Raw genomic sequence first — 17,566 nt, 5'->3', positions numbered from 1 at the left:
TGACAGGTTTTTTTTTTCTTTTTAAGAATCATTTGAGTATCCTTTAGTGTGAAATAATCACTATAAAAACACTACCTACTGATATTTAGCATAAACAAGGCATTGTTATTCCGATGCTGAAAGTTTTGAGAACCCACCAGAACAAACAGCCAGCTAAAATAAGCATTAATCCAATTCTCTGGTGTATTACTTACAACACTAAACTGTACAATCAAAATTAACAAGGACACAGAAATCAATCTACTTGAGCCAAAAGGGCTATTACTGCACATGCCAAGAAAAGAATTGCTCTAATTCTGTATTTCCTCTGTTTTCACCATGGATTTTCTATGATTCTGTCCTTTTATATGAGCACAAAGCAAGAGAGGAAGAAGTACAGTTTCTAAATGCTGCGATAAACCTTGTGGAGGGGACTCCAACTCAGGTCAGACAGATTGTTACAGTACATGCATTAAGTGATCTGGACATTAAGTATTGGAAATACTCCTTTCAAAGTAGAAAGATTAAGGGGTGGGTTAAAAAGATTATGGGTAAATTAGAGGGGTTGGGGGGGGAGTAGTTTGGCTCATTTGTGCCTCAGTACCTCTGTGCCTACTACCGAGGAGAGGACAGGTGTCAAAACGCGATCGTGTCGCAGAGCACAAACACTCCTCAAAGAGCAGTGGCAGAACAGAGCTGTGGCCACAGCACACCCAGATCCAGCTGTGATGACCAGCAACAGCTGGTTTTGCTTTAAGGTTTGTTTAGATTCTCTGCCTCTAGGCTAGCTGTACAAAATTTGGGAGGACTCTGACTCTCAGTCCACCAAAGAGCTTTTGCAACTGTCCAAAACCCCCAGCACTCAGTTCCTTGAAGTATATTTTTCTTCTCAACTCAATTTTAATGCATTCAGCTGGCTACAGTGTGAGGCAGAGCAGCATAGAAAGGACTTTCCTACTTCACAGAAGCAAAGCAGAATGTACATGATACAGCAAGAGGCTTTTTCATTGTAATATCAAAGTTTTTGCTTCACAATAAGCTTCTACAACAAAGCTCTCACCCACTTACATTGGTCCCCTCAAATACTTCCTTTTCTTTCAGAGGCTAAAGTAACAATCAACACCCAAACCTTCCTTTCCTTAGTCAAGACTTGTGTTATGCCATTTGGGTTGAAGCTGCAGTGCACAGTAGGGCTCTGAGTGTACAGCTTGCTTTGTGTACCCACACCAGCACTTTCACAGCAGCACATGTGCATGTGCAATATGGGGGATTACTGGCAGGAAAACTGTATGTTTTCATTCCTCATATTAGGCTTTTACACAGTCACAGATGTACAATGTGTAAAACTGTTTTTTTATGTCTTAATGGAATTAAAAAGCTCAATTTAGAACTATTTCTCTAACTGTAGAAGCCTTTGATCCTCTTAAGCGTTATTTCACCAACACATTAAATGCAAACAGTACAAACTCTTGTATTTTCATCTTAAATATTGCTGAGATTTTAAGCTACAACTGTTAACCTTGCACTGAAATGTGAATGTTCAACTGAGGTCCTTGCAGCTGCTGTTATATTTACTAGCTAACTTCCTCTCAGTCTTACAATTCAACCTGCAACATATGGTAAATTATCTATGCCAAAAGTGAGAGATTTAATTTCAATTTAATTTTACTGAAATTCAGTCTGGTCACTCAGCACAGCCCTAGTCCTCCAACGAGATGACTCATGTACCCATGAAAGGGAGGTATTTTTCAGGCTATGTAATGCTATCCTGAGGAAACATTAATATTTTAGGACCTAACACTTGTCAGGAACATTTGATTACAGGCCTCACTGGAATCTCTGCTGTCCACTCTCCATTTACTTGTGCTTTCACAGACTGTCCAAAGCAGCTGGCAGAGCCCTGTGATGCGGCCAGAGGGGGTGGGGGTCAGTGTTGACAAGCACAAGGCTCTCCTTTCCCAGCCTGAACCCCGGGGCTCCCTGCACTGCCCCAGGTTTTGACACTCAAGGGAGTGACACAGAGGACTTGGACATGAGACTTTCCACATGGCAGTGTTGGACGAGGAGCTGCTCTGCAATTTCAGTACAAGGAAAGAAAGCACAAAAAGTGGATGGTTACTTAAAGGTTGGAGTTTGAAGCACTACATCACATCTCTTCACCAAAATAAACAGAAAAAAGTATGTGCAATGTTTCAGGAATACTGTCTAGGTCTCATCTGATCGGTAAGTGTACAAAAAAATCTTCTCTGCCCCTACGTATTGCCACTCATTGTGGCGTTTTTTTAAAGCAGTTATTACAAAAAGCTTCAGGTGTTTGCAGACACTTCAGACAGAGCAAAATATAGCTCAAGTCATGTGCCAACTTTTAAAATTTACTTTTATCTAGCTGCTTATTCTTTGAGTCAGGTGTTTTGTCATAACAAACTGAAACAAAGGCTTTTTTTATTGCTCAAGATATTCAATGGCTTTTGTGTTCCTAGCGTCAGCAGGAACGTCAGAGGATTGTATCCAAGGAGCTAAATGTGCAAGACCTAGGGTCAAAGCAGCTGAATACACCAACCTCAGAAAACACAGACAATGAATTGCAAATGACACTCAAAACAAAACGGGAAAAAAACCTTCACACAGAAAACTACAAAAGAACTCCACAGATACTGAATTGGCTTTCTGTACACACTGATCCTGCTTAACTGTGTGTGGTAACTAACCAAACCTTCTGAGACTAATAGTCATAAAATAGAGACTCAGGGGTGGGGGAAAGATAATGGGATGGGGGAGAACTGTAAGGAAAAAGATTGCATTGCTCCTCTTTCCACCCACCCACCCTTTAAAAAAAAAATTAAATAGAGGACATGCATCTTGCTACTTTCTGCCATTTTCATGTGCTCAACATGACAGTTCAGCATAAGGCAGTTACTTTGCTATTAATTCTGCTGGAGAAGTCTCACAAAAGGTGCAGTGTTTCAGCTTTGAGCACACAGCACAAAATAAATGCTTTAGTAAACCTAACTGAAGTGGCAGTTTCTTCATGACACAGAGTTGTGCTACTGTAGCTCCCAACTTGCAAGGAAGCCATCAATTCAAGGCATGAAACTGGCATGTAGAGCACCAGTCTGAATGCAGCTGTCTGAATTGATGTACGACTACTCAGGCTCTCCTTGGGACTCACTCTGCCTTGATCACAGGCCATAGGCTTGGACACTTTAATACTGGTTTAGCTGAGTATTAAAGAAAGGATTAGAACTTAACTGCTGTCAATTACCCCCAACAGCAAATTTACAAAACAGTTGGGTTTTAATGACCAAATATGACACTGTCAAATGAAATAGTAAGTGATCAGAAAATTAGTTTTGTTTCAGTCACTTTGCTGAGCCATTACTCAGCCTCTTCATGCAAAACAGCAAAAGCCCAAAATCTAAACTATGGCTGCAGAAAGTGTTCAAATAACTAACCACTCTCTTTCACACTTGATTCTTCTCGTTCTCTGATATCAATGCTAACTACCGATACATTTATTTTTAGGACACTTACTCAACCAGTCAAGGAAATGCTCCTCAATCTGTGCTCTGTCTCTCTTTGTGAGAACACTTTTTAACTCTTTTTTGTCTGGAAACAGCACATTGCAGCATAACGAGAAAAAAATCCCCACTCTGCCAATCCTGCAGATATGCTGAAAACTTGAAAGTCAGGATGATTTCCAACAAAACCCAACAGAAAAAGCAAAAGTGTCCCAGTTTATTAAAATTTTCTTTTAAGTGTTAAGATCTGCAGATATGGTCTTCATGAAGTAAACCTCACAGGTACTTTTTTCACATTAAGTTTTTCAACTTTCAGAGGTAAATTCTTTTTGTCTCAAAGCTAGGGAAGTGGTCTTTCACTTTTCCTAGCAAAGTTTTTTCTGTGAACCAGGAAAGAAAGATTTTCCGTTTGTCACTTTTGCTACATAGCTTCAAAAACTACATAACATTTCAAAGAAGAATAAAAAATGAAGTCTTACCCATGGCTTGTTTCCCCATGGCACACTGGTAAGTGTTTCTTGGGGACTGGTTGTGGTGAGGATATGGAATCAGCCCAGCACAGACACCCAGAAGTGTGAAAGGCTCAATCTCCAAATGGGTTGTATCTCTTAAAAGAAAGAGTACCAATTATGGCAGGCTTGTGAACAAACAAGTTCTGTAGAATTCAAATTCAATTCTGTTCAGGAGAATGTAAGTCAGTAGGACCTCAAAACATGGATTCACTACAGGATTTTTATTTTTATTACAAAAACCCAACAACTTTCTTTTGGCTTTAAGTGTTTCCACATGAAAAGAAATGAAGGAGAAATAAATCAGGATTTATGAAATTCCACAATGGAGGAAAAGCCTCCAGATAACAACAACCTGAGGGAGCTGAGTAAGACAATAAAACATCAGTTTATACAGTAAGACCCAAAATGCCTTAAGGAATGTCTTCTCATGTAATGAGAGCCCTCTGCATCAAATTACTAATCTCAGAGATCCAGAAATCCACTGGGGAGATGGAAGAAGGAAGAGCACAACAGATTCAGGTATTAGAAAAACTGTTTTAGTTTTCCAAGGTCAGCTATATCAGTTAAAGAGAAAACATCTGTCTCCAAACCAGATCCAGTGCCATGGCTACATGACATAATATAACACTACTTGAAAAGCTCTGCAAATATTTTGGAAGTGATTATGTTATTAAAAGACAGTATTGATGAGAAGTAAAAAGACAGGGAAAACGAGTAAGACAGAGAGACAATTTGTTCTACCTGGCATGAGCTTCAGAAGAGAAAGTCCTGCTCAATAAAGACAAACCATAGCATGCATTGGGATGCAAGTGGAGAGATTAATAACTAACGATGAAGTGTACAATAATGCTTGGTTGGAGCAGACACGAATTTAAATCAAGATAAGTAATTAGGAAGCGGGGAATTATGAAATACAGATGATTATAACTAAACCTATTCAAAGCCTGTCTTTTATGTCCTGGATTTATTACAGAGAGCTTGGGTTTATGCATACATTGCTTCTCCCAGTCATCTCAACCCAATGCATTCTGAAAATCCCATCTTTAATGTTTGACTTCTCTTGGAAGTCTTTTGGAAGACTTTCTTTTAATTATTTAAATAAATTACTTTGATTACTAAACTTTAGGACCTTGCCAAAGAAGTGACTCAAAAGTCTTTATTATGGCAACAGTCAAAAGACAGCCAAGCACAGTAAGCTCACAAAGGCTAAGGAATTACCCACAAGCACATACAGACTGAAGACAAGTGCCAGCAGGAACTTGGACAAACAACATATGTACTACTGGAAGAATAATGAAATCTGAAAGCTGAAAAAAAATAGATCTGGAAATCCTAAGGAGTATGCCAACAAAGCTATCTCTCAGTCCTAGAAATCTTTATAAATCACAAGTACACCTGAGCAACCTAAAAATCACCTGCTGGCCAGAGGACAGCCACTATTTTTCTCCACTTGACAAAAAGCTGCGATGTTAACTAAAGCCTGTCTTAAGAAAATACTTATGGGAGAACCCAAATTGCAGTCAAGTAATTGCAGAATGGTCTCAAGAACAAGTAGCAAACTTGAAGCAGAGACTGCTCCCCCATTTTGCAGAACTTAACAGAACTGCTGACACTTTTCAGACAGTAAAACCAGAGGCTCGAGACTTACTGATAGTGAAGTTTGCAAATTTCTTCAGTGGGTGCAAGTGCATGGAACCAGATATACATTTGCATACAGGGTACTCAACACAAGTCTTCTTCCAGTGAGGTCAATCCTATTTCAACCAAAGACGATGCAACCTACACAGATCCTACTACCCCATGAAGTATTCCACAGTGCTAGTGGGAGACCTTCAAACTTTACAGGGCAGTTCAATTTCTGCAGGTCAAAAATGCCACTGCTGGAACAAGGCCCAAGAAAGAAAGGCAGCTTGAAAAGTTTGAAAAGCAGAGTTACAAATGTGTAAAGAAGAAACTGAATGCATCAAGAGTCAAATACTTCCAAGAAAACCCCTCTAATTGGATTGGAAGAATAAAGAGAGGATACTGTAGCTAAAAGAAGCCTATATTACAAAAGCAGGAGTGTTAGTGGGATATTTACAATAGTGGGTTGTATCAGTTGTACTACCAGAACAAGTTGTACCAACATGGTCACACCATTTAAAACACAAGATGATCATCCAGGGAAAGGGGGTACACAACTCAACTGTTAAGGATGTAGGGAATATCATTACCAAACATAAGGAGCAATGTGCTCATACGATGCAACCTCAGATACTTAGGGCACTGTTAGCACTGAAGCCAAACTCAAAACAATTGATGGACAATATAAGAATCTTCTGAGCTTCCTGGCAGTTGTTGTGGAGTCATTTCCTCACACTGGTCTACTGGAACTTCACTTTCTCCTCCTCTTTTGGACTAAACAGTGATTTCATATGATGCACTCCCATTAACCTTCCTAGCTGAGTCAGTTGTCCTGTAACTTAAACTTTCAGCTCTGGTGCTTTGTGGAAGTTATTTATTTTGGCACAAATGACAGCAATTGTGTGCACTCTCCTTTGCTCATGTATACAGAACTCAGCCAAGAGCATGCAAGAGTAATTTCTTAAAGTGATGAAGTCTTCAAAAGCCTGGGTAGGAGCAATGCAATTTAATTAGCAGAGTTAATGCATTACATTTAGCAAAGGTTAAAGATAATTGAAGGTCTCATCTAGCTCCACTGAAATCAATGATGTATTTCTATTAGCTTCCAGGTGTACTTGACCAGGACAGATTATTTAGAAAAAGAATTTTCTGCATAAATCTACTGATCAAACATTTCATGGAGATAATTTCTAGCATTTCATATGCAGCCTGCAGTTTACAGGATATTATCAGAGAAACATTAAAAATCATTAAAAAGATAGGAGGAATTAAAATTTTAAAAGAATCCTTCCTTTAATGTGGGCTCTTTAACCACAGTCAGAAAACAGGAGTGAAAAAAAAAAAAGAAGCAGGTCCTTCAGATATGTGGAAAACATAACAGATCTGGAAACCTTTCTGAATTAAAATCACATACCAAAAATGATCTTAAGACATGTGGTAAAGAATACACAGAATGATGCAGATATTTTTATCAGGGCCTATTTTACATCCAAAAGTCAAAGGCAAGGTCTCATTCCAGCACTTCACTTATTGCAAAGTGGGTGTCTAGGGTCCCTCTACAGCCAGAAGAGAAATTTCCAAACAACAACCTTGATACGCTAACATAATCAAATAACATGTGGAACCATTTGCCTTCTGGATACCTACTGGATAAAATTACTTACGATGAGCAGTCCAATGAACAAAAAAAAAAGCGCCACATTCAGAGAAAGAAATAATATACCTTTAAGTATTTAATATTTTTGAGAGTAAGTAACAGGAATAGATCTCCCAAAACCTAAACCATTTTTTGTAACTTGCCATGGATAATTTAGGATGTGTGCAGACAGATTTCTTTCTTTCTTTAGCTTTCATCTGGAGTAGTTTCAACCACTAGCAAGGGAGCAGTGTGTACATGTGGAAACAGTAACATTATTTATATGTTTGCATTTCTGAGAGTTACCCTATGAAAGTTTTTCCAGTACCAGTTACTGAATGTGTACTTACTTATTGATTGTATTTTCATATAGTGCAATGTTACAATCATTTTCTTCATTCACATCCAAATATTCGACGAGGCCCTCATGCAAGAAGTCTTCAAAATTCCTACAGATAAATTAAAAATTACACTAGAAGTACTGTCTCATATTTTTGCAAGCATAAAATACTTAGTACATATATTAAAGGAATGTAATATGTAAAGTTAAACCAAATAAATACTTCTACATGTATAGTTCTGTGCACATTACATATTGAAGAAAAATGTATTTTTTAAATTAATCCTGTTGCCCATTCACTGCTTCACAGTCTGACAGGTGAATGTTACTTACTTGAACAACTCAATAAAATCTTCCCATATGTACTCATCATCACTGTAAATGTAGGCAAATATAGGGATAATCATGATGAGAGATTTTTTTATGATGGTTTTTTGAAATTTAGTTAGGCTAAATTTAAATGCCTTTCTCTAAGTGTGGTTTTCTTAAAATACACAAACTAAGAATTCGCAAGGACTTCCAAAAACTCGGAATGTGCCTAATTTAGGGCAATCAAGTTGATACTCCTGTGAGGTGTTTTTCAATCAGGAGAAGGATGATACTACCTCAAACCTTCCACCTGCAGAAAGATGAGGCTGTAAGATGTATTTATTCTGTGTACCTACCAAATCTCACAGCAGTAACAAAATAAGACCACTGGCCTTAATTTGACTTTAAACAGAAAATCTCCAGTACAGAGATGATGAATTTATATAGGAGAGCAGACTTCCCTAATTAGCTAACCCCAAGACTGTGAAATACTGACTGACTGACCTATCTCCACACAGTATTTACTTGGTGAAGACAAATATGGTCTGCTGGAATTGTGTACCTGTATCCCTGAGCCAGCTCTTCCATATGCTTATTTGTAACTGCAGGTTTTTGCTTCTTGACAATTATGTAAGGCCTGAAATAAAAAAAATAAAAAAAGAAAAGAAAAAAAAAGGATTACCATAGCAAATACTTAGGCAGGTAACTTAATTTATACTTACAGTAAGAACCCTGACTATGCACAACCTATTCTATAAACTATTTAAAAAATTTATCAACCTTTAACTGATAAATCCACATAAATACAATCAGTAACTATTCAGACCTTAGTTTGATATAACTTTAAAGGTGTATCAGAAAATCAAGCCTTAAATTTTGACGTGAAAGCCATTTTTTTCCCCTTTAAATCTTTAAAATTTTCTAAGTTTCACCTATAGATTTTGATGATGGCTTTAAAAGATGTGAGATTTCCCAACCTACGAAGCTACGAATAGCATTTAGTACCATGGTTATTGCAGGGATTTTATAGAACAGCAAGTGAACAGTTTGTGCTCAAGTGTCCACATGCAAGGTTGCATTCTGTCATTGCCTACATGATGTAAAGTACAGGCATTTACTATGGGGGATCTCTGATGAATCCATAAATTTCAACAGCACATGGATCTCTGAAGGCTTCCCTACCACACAAAAACACTGGCACAAAGGATGGCATGCAAGAAGGCAATGTCAAGGGCTGTTGCTATTTGGACAAGTTGCTTTTATAAAGAGCAGCAAATAGCTACAAGATACTTGTGGAGTCCCCTCTGAAGTCTAAATAACTGTTAGAAGACTAATAAAGCACTTCTAAATGGTTGATAGGGATATCTGAACAATTGCAGGGTGAGGGGTGCCACAAAGCAAACTTGGTAAAGCCTTGCAAATACACATGATTTCCCTTGCTTTTATTTTAAAAATTGGAAGCTTTACTGCCATCTCCCAAATGACATATATTAGCCCTGACTGGAAAAGTAATTTCTCTGCCACTGAATATGCCCCTACTCTGGATGTCTTGACCAGGTGTGACTAATTGATAGTTTGTACATTTAGTATTTTGGAGCCTCTGACATGCCTCAAACTGCTTTCAACATGCTCTGAGATTCATTTAATTAATAAAGTGGGATGCCACCAGTAGTGGTGACAGCTGCTTTGTTGAAGTACACACAGAATACGCACACAGCCAGGCAATGCTAAAATATGCATATATTCATTAACCTGTTCTGCTTCTTCCAGCCTCTGTCTGTTTTGAATCAGGGCAATTTAAGGAGCAAAGAGATGCTCAAGTCTTACTGAATTTGCTTCAATCTGTTCTTGTGAAAGTCTTAGCCCAGTGTATTTACAGCGCATAGAGCAGTGTTTATAACCAGTTCAGTAGTGAGGTAATTCTGATGAGAACTTTACCTGCACAATCTCCCTCCATCAGAGGAGATGTAGACACATCTGTCAGACAGGTTTGTAGAGATGGAAACAAATTCGTTGATATAACCCGCTCGACGCATTATCCGAAAGGTGTTGACTAATTTCTGGTGATCACGTATGACACCAAGGATGTTACCTGTTCAGAGAGAGAAGAAACACCTGGTGCATCCTTTGCACATCCAAAACTCTGTTTACAAATTCTGGTCATGTGTAACATGCACAGAAGTACTTCCTGCTTCTTGCAAATAATGAGTTGTTGTAAAATTTCCCTTCTCTAACATGAGTAAGAATTGGCTCTGTTTTCCTCTCAATTCAGAATTGTCAGAATTTCACAAGTCATCAACCTGCATGCTTCCAAACAGCTTGAGAAACCAAATGATGTGCATCTTCAGCTTTCTTCAAGTATGCTTCTGCTTCAGTGCCCATTCATCAGTTGGTGCAAAGTTAACAACTCTGAAGTCTGCAATTTCACCTACACTGAAATGGATTCAAGGTTTGCAAGAACAGACCAAGGAACTGCTCTGCTGCCTTGTCAGAAATTTTAGAAAGTCCTGATATTTTGATATATGCAATCACTCACAACAGCACCGGAATTTCTCTTTCAGGTACTTAGCTCAACTCAGCTATCTTAGCAGGGCACTTCAGCTCAGACATAAGTATTCTGATGCACAATGAACAAACAAGAGAGTAAAAGTAATTTAAAGAGTCATCTGACTAAAGTAATCTTAATATATAAAATAAATAACTGTGATCACATTTTAAAAACTTTAAAGAAGACAAAGGGTGAGCTTGTAAGACAACAGAAACAATTTGTACTTAACCGATCATCTGCCTTCTTAGGTCGAAAGTTCAAATCAGGATCAAGTCAGCTATCCACAAGTTAGAATTTTTTATGGATTAAACCCACAAACCAGGGGATTGAACAGTAACTTGGCTTGCCTCACTTAGTACTAATTCATCTACATTTGGGAACATACTATCTTGTTCTGTACTGCACTGAGCTTGTGAAGGAAGAGTCCAATATTTTGGCTCTGCACTCCCCTCTGGACCATAAAAAAAAGACAGAAGAGAGTGCATGTGGTTTCACTGAACCTTATCTTTAACATACTGCTACAGAAAAGCAGAGCAAAGGAATGCAGCTTGGTCAAGTGTTGCTTTTATGTTACTGGGAAAAGGCAGGGTTGAAGAACAACTGAGGTTTAATTCAAGGGTAAACGGAGAACTTCTCCGTGGTGACAGACGTTACACACTAGTCCCTGGAAGTGGATGCTGCTGACAAAAGGCTATTTTGAAATCACAATTGTAGTTTTAAAAATGTCAGTATTTTGAAATCTGATACCATAGTACCTGTTGTTTTAGTAACACTGTAAGATCAGTTGTAAAACGAACATGACTGTGCAGATGCAAAGCACGTGTGCCAAATCATCCCTTTATAACAAAGAAGAAAGGCTTGTTTTCCCAGGTCTAATTTTTCTAATCATGCACAAAGCAAGATGCCCCTTCAAACGTAATTTTAAAGAAACTAGCACTGCTAAACTTTGTAACCAATTGATGTTTTGATGTTTCCTTTCTGTTTTTAAGGCACTTTAAAGTGCACGAATACATATAAAAACATATAAAGATTACAAAAAACTAAATACTTCCTGTAAATGAAGATCTGAATTTGTAAATTTATTACAAATTTAACAGTTATTTTCTTTTAAAAGTACTTTATTAACGGCACCTCCTTTGGCCAATATCTGAAAAACCAAAAAAAACCCCCGGTAGTTCACTGTACATATTTTTGTGTCTATTTATGCAAGTGAGCTTAAAAACAGGGCTGAAATTGGAGAAAGCTTCAATTTCCCAGCTACACACATCTGCACTCAGAGTTCTGAAGACACAACTTCATGCAACTAAGTGTCATCATCTGGCCTGTCTACTTTGCCCAACCCTATCAAAATATTTACAGAGGAAATGATTTGCACGTGGAAAGCAGCATCTGCAGTTGACTGTGCTCCAAGAACTGATGGAGGGTTTCTGAAGCCTAACTCTCCATCAGCAACAAATCAGTCAGGACTGCTGAAAAGTAACATACCATTAAGGAAAACCAGGAACACATTTGGGTATGAAAGTTCTTCACCACAGAGCAAGTTGACATCTTCAACTCCAAGATTACTGGCTAATTTAATAATTGGGCCATCTTCCATATCCGTAGTAATGTGAGTCATGAGGGCCAGGTTTTTAACCAAACCACAGGCCTAGGAAAAAGAACAAATACAAAACCCACATATTTTATCCTTTCTCTTCCTATGTACATTTTCCTCCCCAAACTGTACTTATGACTGACAAAAACAAAAAGATGATGAAATTTAAAGTGAAAGAAATTAAACAAATTAGTTACCCTAAAAATCTGGAGGGGACAAAAGTAGAATTTTCTATATCACACTAAAATGTAATGCTTTAGCACTTACAAACTAATAAAAAATACAGGCACTGAAGTAGATTTTAAGTTAACCAACCAGGTATAACCCTATATTTCTCTCTTCAACTACTCAGCAACGTAATGGAAATACAAGATCAGTCTATTTATTAATTTGCCAGGTATCCTGTATGTCTAACACAAACATTAACATTTTTCAATGAAAAACTATCTTATACAGTGCAATTTTATTTCAGCTGCTTAATGAGACTACCTCGTATTGATTTATCCATAAAGTTCAGAGTTCCCCCCAAGTATCTTCTATTGAGAAAAAAAAGGAAAGCAAAGCAAACCAAAAAAAGACTGTCAGAATAAATTCTTTGGTTGAAATACATACAAAGATGGTTTTCTTCCTCAAGATAACGGCTAAAGAAATACTAGTACATGTTTCCAGAAACATTGCAGGTTGATGCTGCAACTTCAAAACAGAATGTTTATTACAGAACGAAGGGAGAGGGGTTTAGGACTCCCCTCTTGCTGCTCTCATCAAAAGAGAGCAAGTAGTTCCACTGCAAAAATGGGGGCCCTCATGTCATTCTCATATAGCCAAATGACTTCAGAACTGTTTCCAGAGAGTCCATGCAGGAGAATAAAGGCAATATAGTAAAGAGGACCAGGATGTAAACAGGTAGGATGTCAGAAAACACACAAGTTGTGTTATCAGGCTGAGGACAGCCTCTCCAGAAACCTCCTCATCAGAATTATTCCTCTGATGGAGGACCACCTGCTTCAAATTAAAAAGTGTCTCCATTCCTCAGGACAAGAAACACAGAAACCAAAACAGGAATTCCTCACCTCTCCCTCAGGAGTGTCAGAAGGGCAGAGCATCCCCCACTGAGATGGCTGCAGCGATCGAGGACCACTCACTTTCCTGGTCTTTTCGAACTGAGAAGAGATCCTGGTCATCATTCCCAGAGCAGATATGTAAGACAAGCGGGACAAGACTTGTGTCACGCCTTGGCGGTCCATCTTGAATCTCTTTAGAGACCAATTTCCCTGTAGAATAAAATTAATGTTTCAAAAGAATTTATGCAGTTTGTCCTTGTCTTGACTTTTTCCAGTACCTAGACAGAATGATATCTGAGGAGCTTTGCAAGACAAATGTTGCCCGTTTATATAAACCATGTTTCTACTACCTATCTGCATATAAACTCCTAGTTTAGTACAGCATATCTGTATTAAGTAGTAAAGAGAAGTTGAAACAAAAGGTCTGCTCTTTCAGATGAGAGGATACTTTTGCTATTACATATTCAATCACACAAATATCCTTTTTCATCTGTCCCTCACAGAGAAATCAATACTCAAATTTAGCTACATTAAATGGTTTTCTGGTTTTGTTTTATAGATTTTGAGTATTTAAAAAAGAAAAAAGGTCTTTTGAGTGATGTAACACTTTTACAATAGATTCACGATCTTTGTCTTTTCCATGACTTGTTGCTTTTGTAGGAAACACAGACATTTATGCTGCAGAAGTCTGACATCAAAGCCCTCTGTTCTTTCTTGAAGCCTTTTGTTTTTAGAATCCAGAGGAAAAAGACTCACTGAAGTGTCTTCTCACAGAAGATTGTGTGTGTGGGAGGAGTAGGTCTACCCAACTTCTCTTTGGATAACACGAAGTATGAAATGCAAGATCCATGCACATTCAGAGGTATTGTGTTCCAGGACTGTCACAGGCACTGTCACTTGGGGTTTTAATTAGGAGACCAGAGGAGCTCAGACCATGTTCTAGGACACAAATATGTTTCCATGCCAAGCAGATTTAATAATCTCTACTGAAATCTTGAAATTTGGTGCTGCAGTTTTTGCCTTCATGACATTTACTCCATATCCAGTTCTCAGCACCTGAGTCAGTGGATACAGTAAATTTCTGTCTGAAATACTATTTACCCCAGGCACCATGTTACTGGTCAGTACAAAGATAACATTTTCCCAACGATTGCCTTCTGCTAATTCCTGCAGCCTTTTTGAGAAACTCAGCTCACCAATACTAACAAATAATTTGAAGCTCACTTGCTGTACTACTCCAAAATCCTTTTAAAGGGTGATTTCCTTGGCTTTTTTATTTACACTTTTAACAGCACAATCCCACTTAGTGATCAACAGGAAGAAAACACCACCCATACAATTTGGTTTTTTTTGGATTTTGTTATTTCCTTCCACTGGAGAGACTATCAAATAGTCTCAAATTTGTAATAGCAAGTGGGAAGACATAATGACCAATGGCAAGTCAGTCAAAAGAAAAAGTATCCTGTTCATTTGCTTAATATCCTTGGGAAGGGTTCACTCACTGACCATTTCATTCTTTAAAGACTAGAAGTTATGAGAATGTAAGTGGAAGAATACAATAAATCAGTAGTTTTTCTTCAAGCTAGCAAGTATTGCATCTGTAGGCTAAATTAGTATGTGGTTTCCTCTTTGCTGCCCAGAAGAGTCTAAAATCAAAAAGACTGGGGAAAAAAGGGAGGTAAAAATGCTGCCTGAAGAAGTAATACAAAATATTCTTTGTGCTTTGGAAGGGACAGACTGGATCCTTCAAAAGTTGTCCACAAAAAAGAAAACCAAAATGGGGCCAAGGCAGTTGTGAGCCCACCCCCAAACAAGACCATCCTATTAAGAACTCTTAAGAATGGGAAGTTGCCCCCTCAGTGGCATCAGGTGATTCTTCAGATGCTGAAATGTCCATCAGGCCTGTGGCACTGCTGCCTGCCCTACCCTCTCTTCTGGTGTTTTCCAGGGTAAGAAGAGGACCTGTACCAAATATCACTGAGCACCATTGTACAGCTGATGCAGTAGGGCTATGAATTCTTTTGCATGCTACTGGTGTAATTATGAATCTGCTCAGTTATTTCATGCTCTTTGAGACTATCATTCTGGTGAGATTGGAGATTGTCATTTCCAAGAATGATTTTTATGGTATTTGCTTAATCTCTTGAATAGTACGCACTGGGCATTGTTCCTGAGAAATTATTTTTCAATGCTCAAGAGCAGATGGTGTTTAACTGCTTATGTGGCAGTAAAAAAAAGTCCAAAGACAGAGGAAGAACGAAGACTTTACTGAATATGGACTGAATATTTGCAGATTTATCTCTGTCAGTCCAAATGGAAAAACTGGCACAAGCTAGAAGAAAGCACTAGCATTTAGAGAAACAAATCTGTCAATTGTTTTGGTTACATGCACTGTAGAGATTTAACTACATTTGGGGCACTCATAAAATTAAACAGTGATAAGGCTTTAACACTGGGATTTGTAAGTTACAGACTATTGGTGGTTTTGGATACAATATGTGGAATTAATTTGTTTACAAGAACCAAAGAAAAACCTCAGTTTCACGCTAGGCAGAAAAGCCCTCTTAAGAGCACCAAAGATTAAAAATTAAGTTCCACAATTTTTACCAGCTGCTAAAATACTTAGGTCTAATCTAATTTCTTTTAAAAATCATGCATTTCAAAGTCTTTTACAAGCTACTAGCTGGATTTCAGGAGCAATCTCACAAATTGCTCTTGCAGATGCCTGAGGTGAAAGACAAACTTAGAAGCTATTATTGTTCTTGTCCACCGGCATGAATGAAAGTATCTGTTCCAGCAGAAGGCAGAAACAGGCTAAAATCCAACCAAGACAAATATTTAAAGGGTAATTATCAGGGGTTTTTTAATATTACAGCATGCAGCAGATTTCCCTGTTAAATAGATCAGTATCATTAACAGAGAAGTACTAATTCTAACTAACTATGCTGAAAATTTGTTCATTCCACCAACTTCAGAATAAAAAGGCACTGCCCCCAAAGAGCTTAGAATTGAGGTTGAGGGTTTTTTTTTTTCCTCCTGTTCATGATGTTTTCCTGCTGTTTTTCAAAAATCTTTTGTACAAATGATGTAACCTGACCCCAGCTAAATCCAGATAATAAAAAACCACATAGTCAAGCAGAACCTAGAAGACAGACAGTTGGATAAATACAACCATAACCACTATTCTAAATTTGCCTGTTTTTACCATTCCTTCTCAAAAACTAAAACATCAGTTTGAAATAAAAGATGCTTGATGATTATTGATTCTTCAGTGAATTCCAAACGCCCTGCCCACGACAAGAGATTTGATGTTTTAATCGATAAAAAAACACAAAACAGATTTGCTTTTCAAACGAAACCCGGAAGATTCATCAAAAATAAATGTTCCCATTTCCATCATTCACTATGGTGGAAAAGCTTTGCATACTAGAATGAGAACACAAATACTTACTGTGGAGATGGCATTGACCATGCCGTTGGTGATCTGGTCCTGTCGCATGTGCTTCACAACATCAAACTGAGCCGCACGCTGCTTGGGGATGACCTGGTCAGCAATCTTTTTCAGCTCAGAGTTAAATTTTTTGAACAAATCTTCAAACAGAAGAGAAAGAAGCTGGAAATACAAAACAGTTAAGGGAAGAATTATACTTCTTCAAGTCTAGGAAATGGGGAAAGAGAGGGGAGATGTGTTTAATATTCCTACCTTTATATGCCTTGTCAGTTAAAATGTAACTTTTCTGTTTCACAAATGATTATTTTTTATCACAAGTTTTTTGCCTTGTTAAAGTACAATATTAGAGAACTTATAGCAGAAATTAAGAAGATTGGTCTAAGTTTATGCACTTACCCCTTTTTGGTTTGCTTTAGTCCTTCCTTCACAATATTTTAGCACAGCCGTATGTCTCTACGCTATCCAACTATTTTCCCTAATCTGCTACATTACAACCCATCTGATTTACTTCTTCCTCAAAGAGTTACAAACTCTTTTAAAGATTTAATACCCTAAATGTACAACCCTGAATTACACACAAGATTTGGAGGCAAGAATGGTTTTTACTCTAATACATATCTCAGGTTTCACAGGGAGCTTCCTTACTCATACAGACTTTTATCCTGCTGCTTTCTGCCAATCTATGGAAAACCAATTACACCCACAGAAAAGTTCAGCTGGTTCAACATCTGTCACTGTTTTCTAGAACTGCTACTGTCTAGAAAGTGCAATATTCTTCACATCTCTCCCTTAAAAAAACCAAACCAACAACCCAAAGTCTACAGTTCAAGCAACAAAGCTGCATAACTCAGCTGAATAGGGAAAAAAACCAACCAAACAACCCAAAATGAACCCAGCAACAGAACCATTCAAAAGTGCTGCATTTAAACAATATTATTTCCTGAATATGTATATTAATTACTTCTAGTTCTTGAAACAGCCATAAAAAGAAAAGG

General features: G+C 37.8%; 1 protein-coding gene across 1 annotated transcript in view; it reads right to left on the bottom strand.

Moving 5' to 3' along the window:
* Window positions 1–17,566, bottom strand: part of POLR3B (RNA polymerase III subunit B) — a 72,681-nt gene that overhangs the window by 30,528 nt on the left and 24,587 nt on the right. Inside the window, exons 13-19 of the mRNA XM_042050777.1 lie at window positions 16,572–16,733; window positions 13,130–13,330; window positions 11,951–12,113; window positions 9,856–10,009; window positions 8,480–8,554; window positions 7,619–7,717; window positions 3,977–4,104 (exon numbers count right to left, since the gene is read on the bottom strand). Of these exons, the coding sequence (XP_041906711.1) occupies window positions 3,977–4,104; window positions 7,619–7,717; window positions 8,480–8,554; window positions 9,856–10,009; window positions 11,951–12,113; window positions 13,130–13,330; window positions 16,572–16,733 (982 nt within the window). The remainder of the gene's footprint in view (window positions 1–3,976; window positions 4,105–7,618; window positions 7,718–8,479; window positions 8,555–9,855; window positions 10,010–11,950; window positions 12,114–13,129; window positions 13,331–16,571; window positions 16,734–17,566) is intronic.

Source organism: Corvus kubaryi, unplaced genomic scaffold, assembly GCF_017639235.1.
Source record: "Corvus kubaryi isolate FWS band 111438036 unplaced genomic scaffold, C.kubaryi_AGA036_p1.0 74, whole genome shotgun sequence".
NCBI lineage: Eukaryota > Metazoa > Chordata > Aves > Passeriformes > Corvidae > Corvus > Corvus kubaryi.
This window is presented reverse-complemented; position numbering and strand designations above follow the sequence as displayed.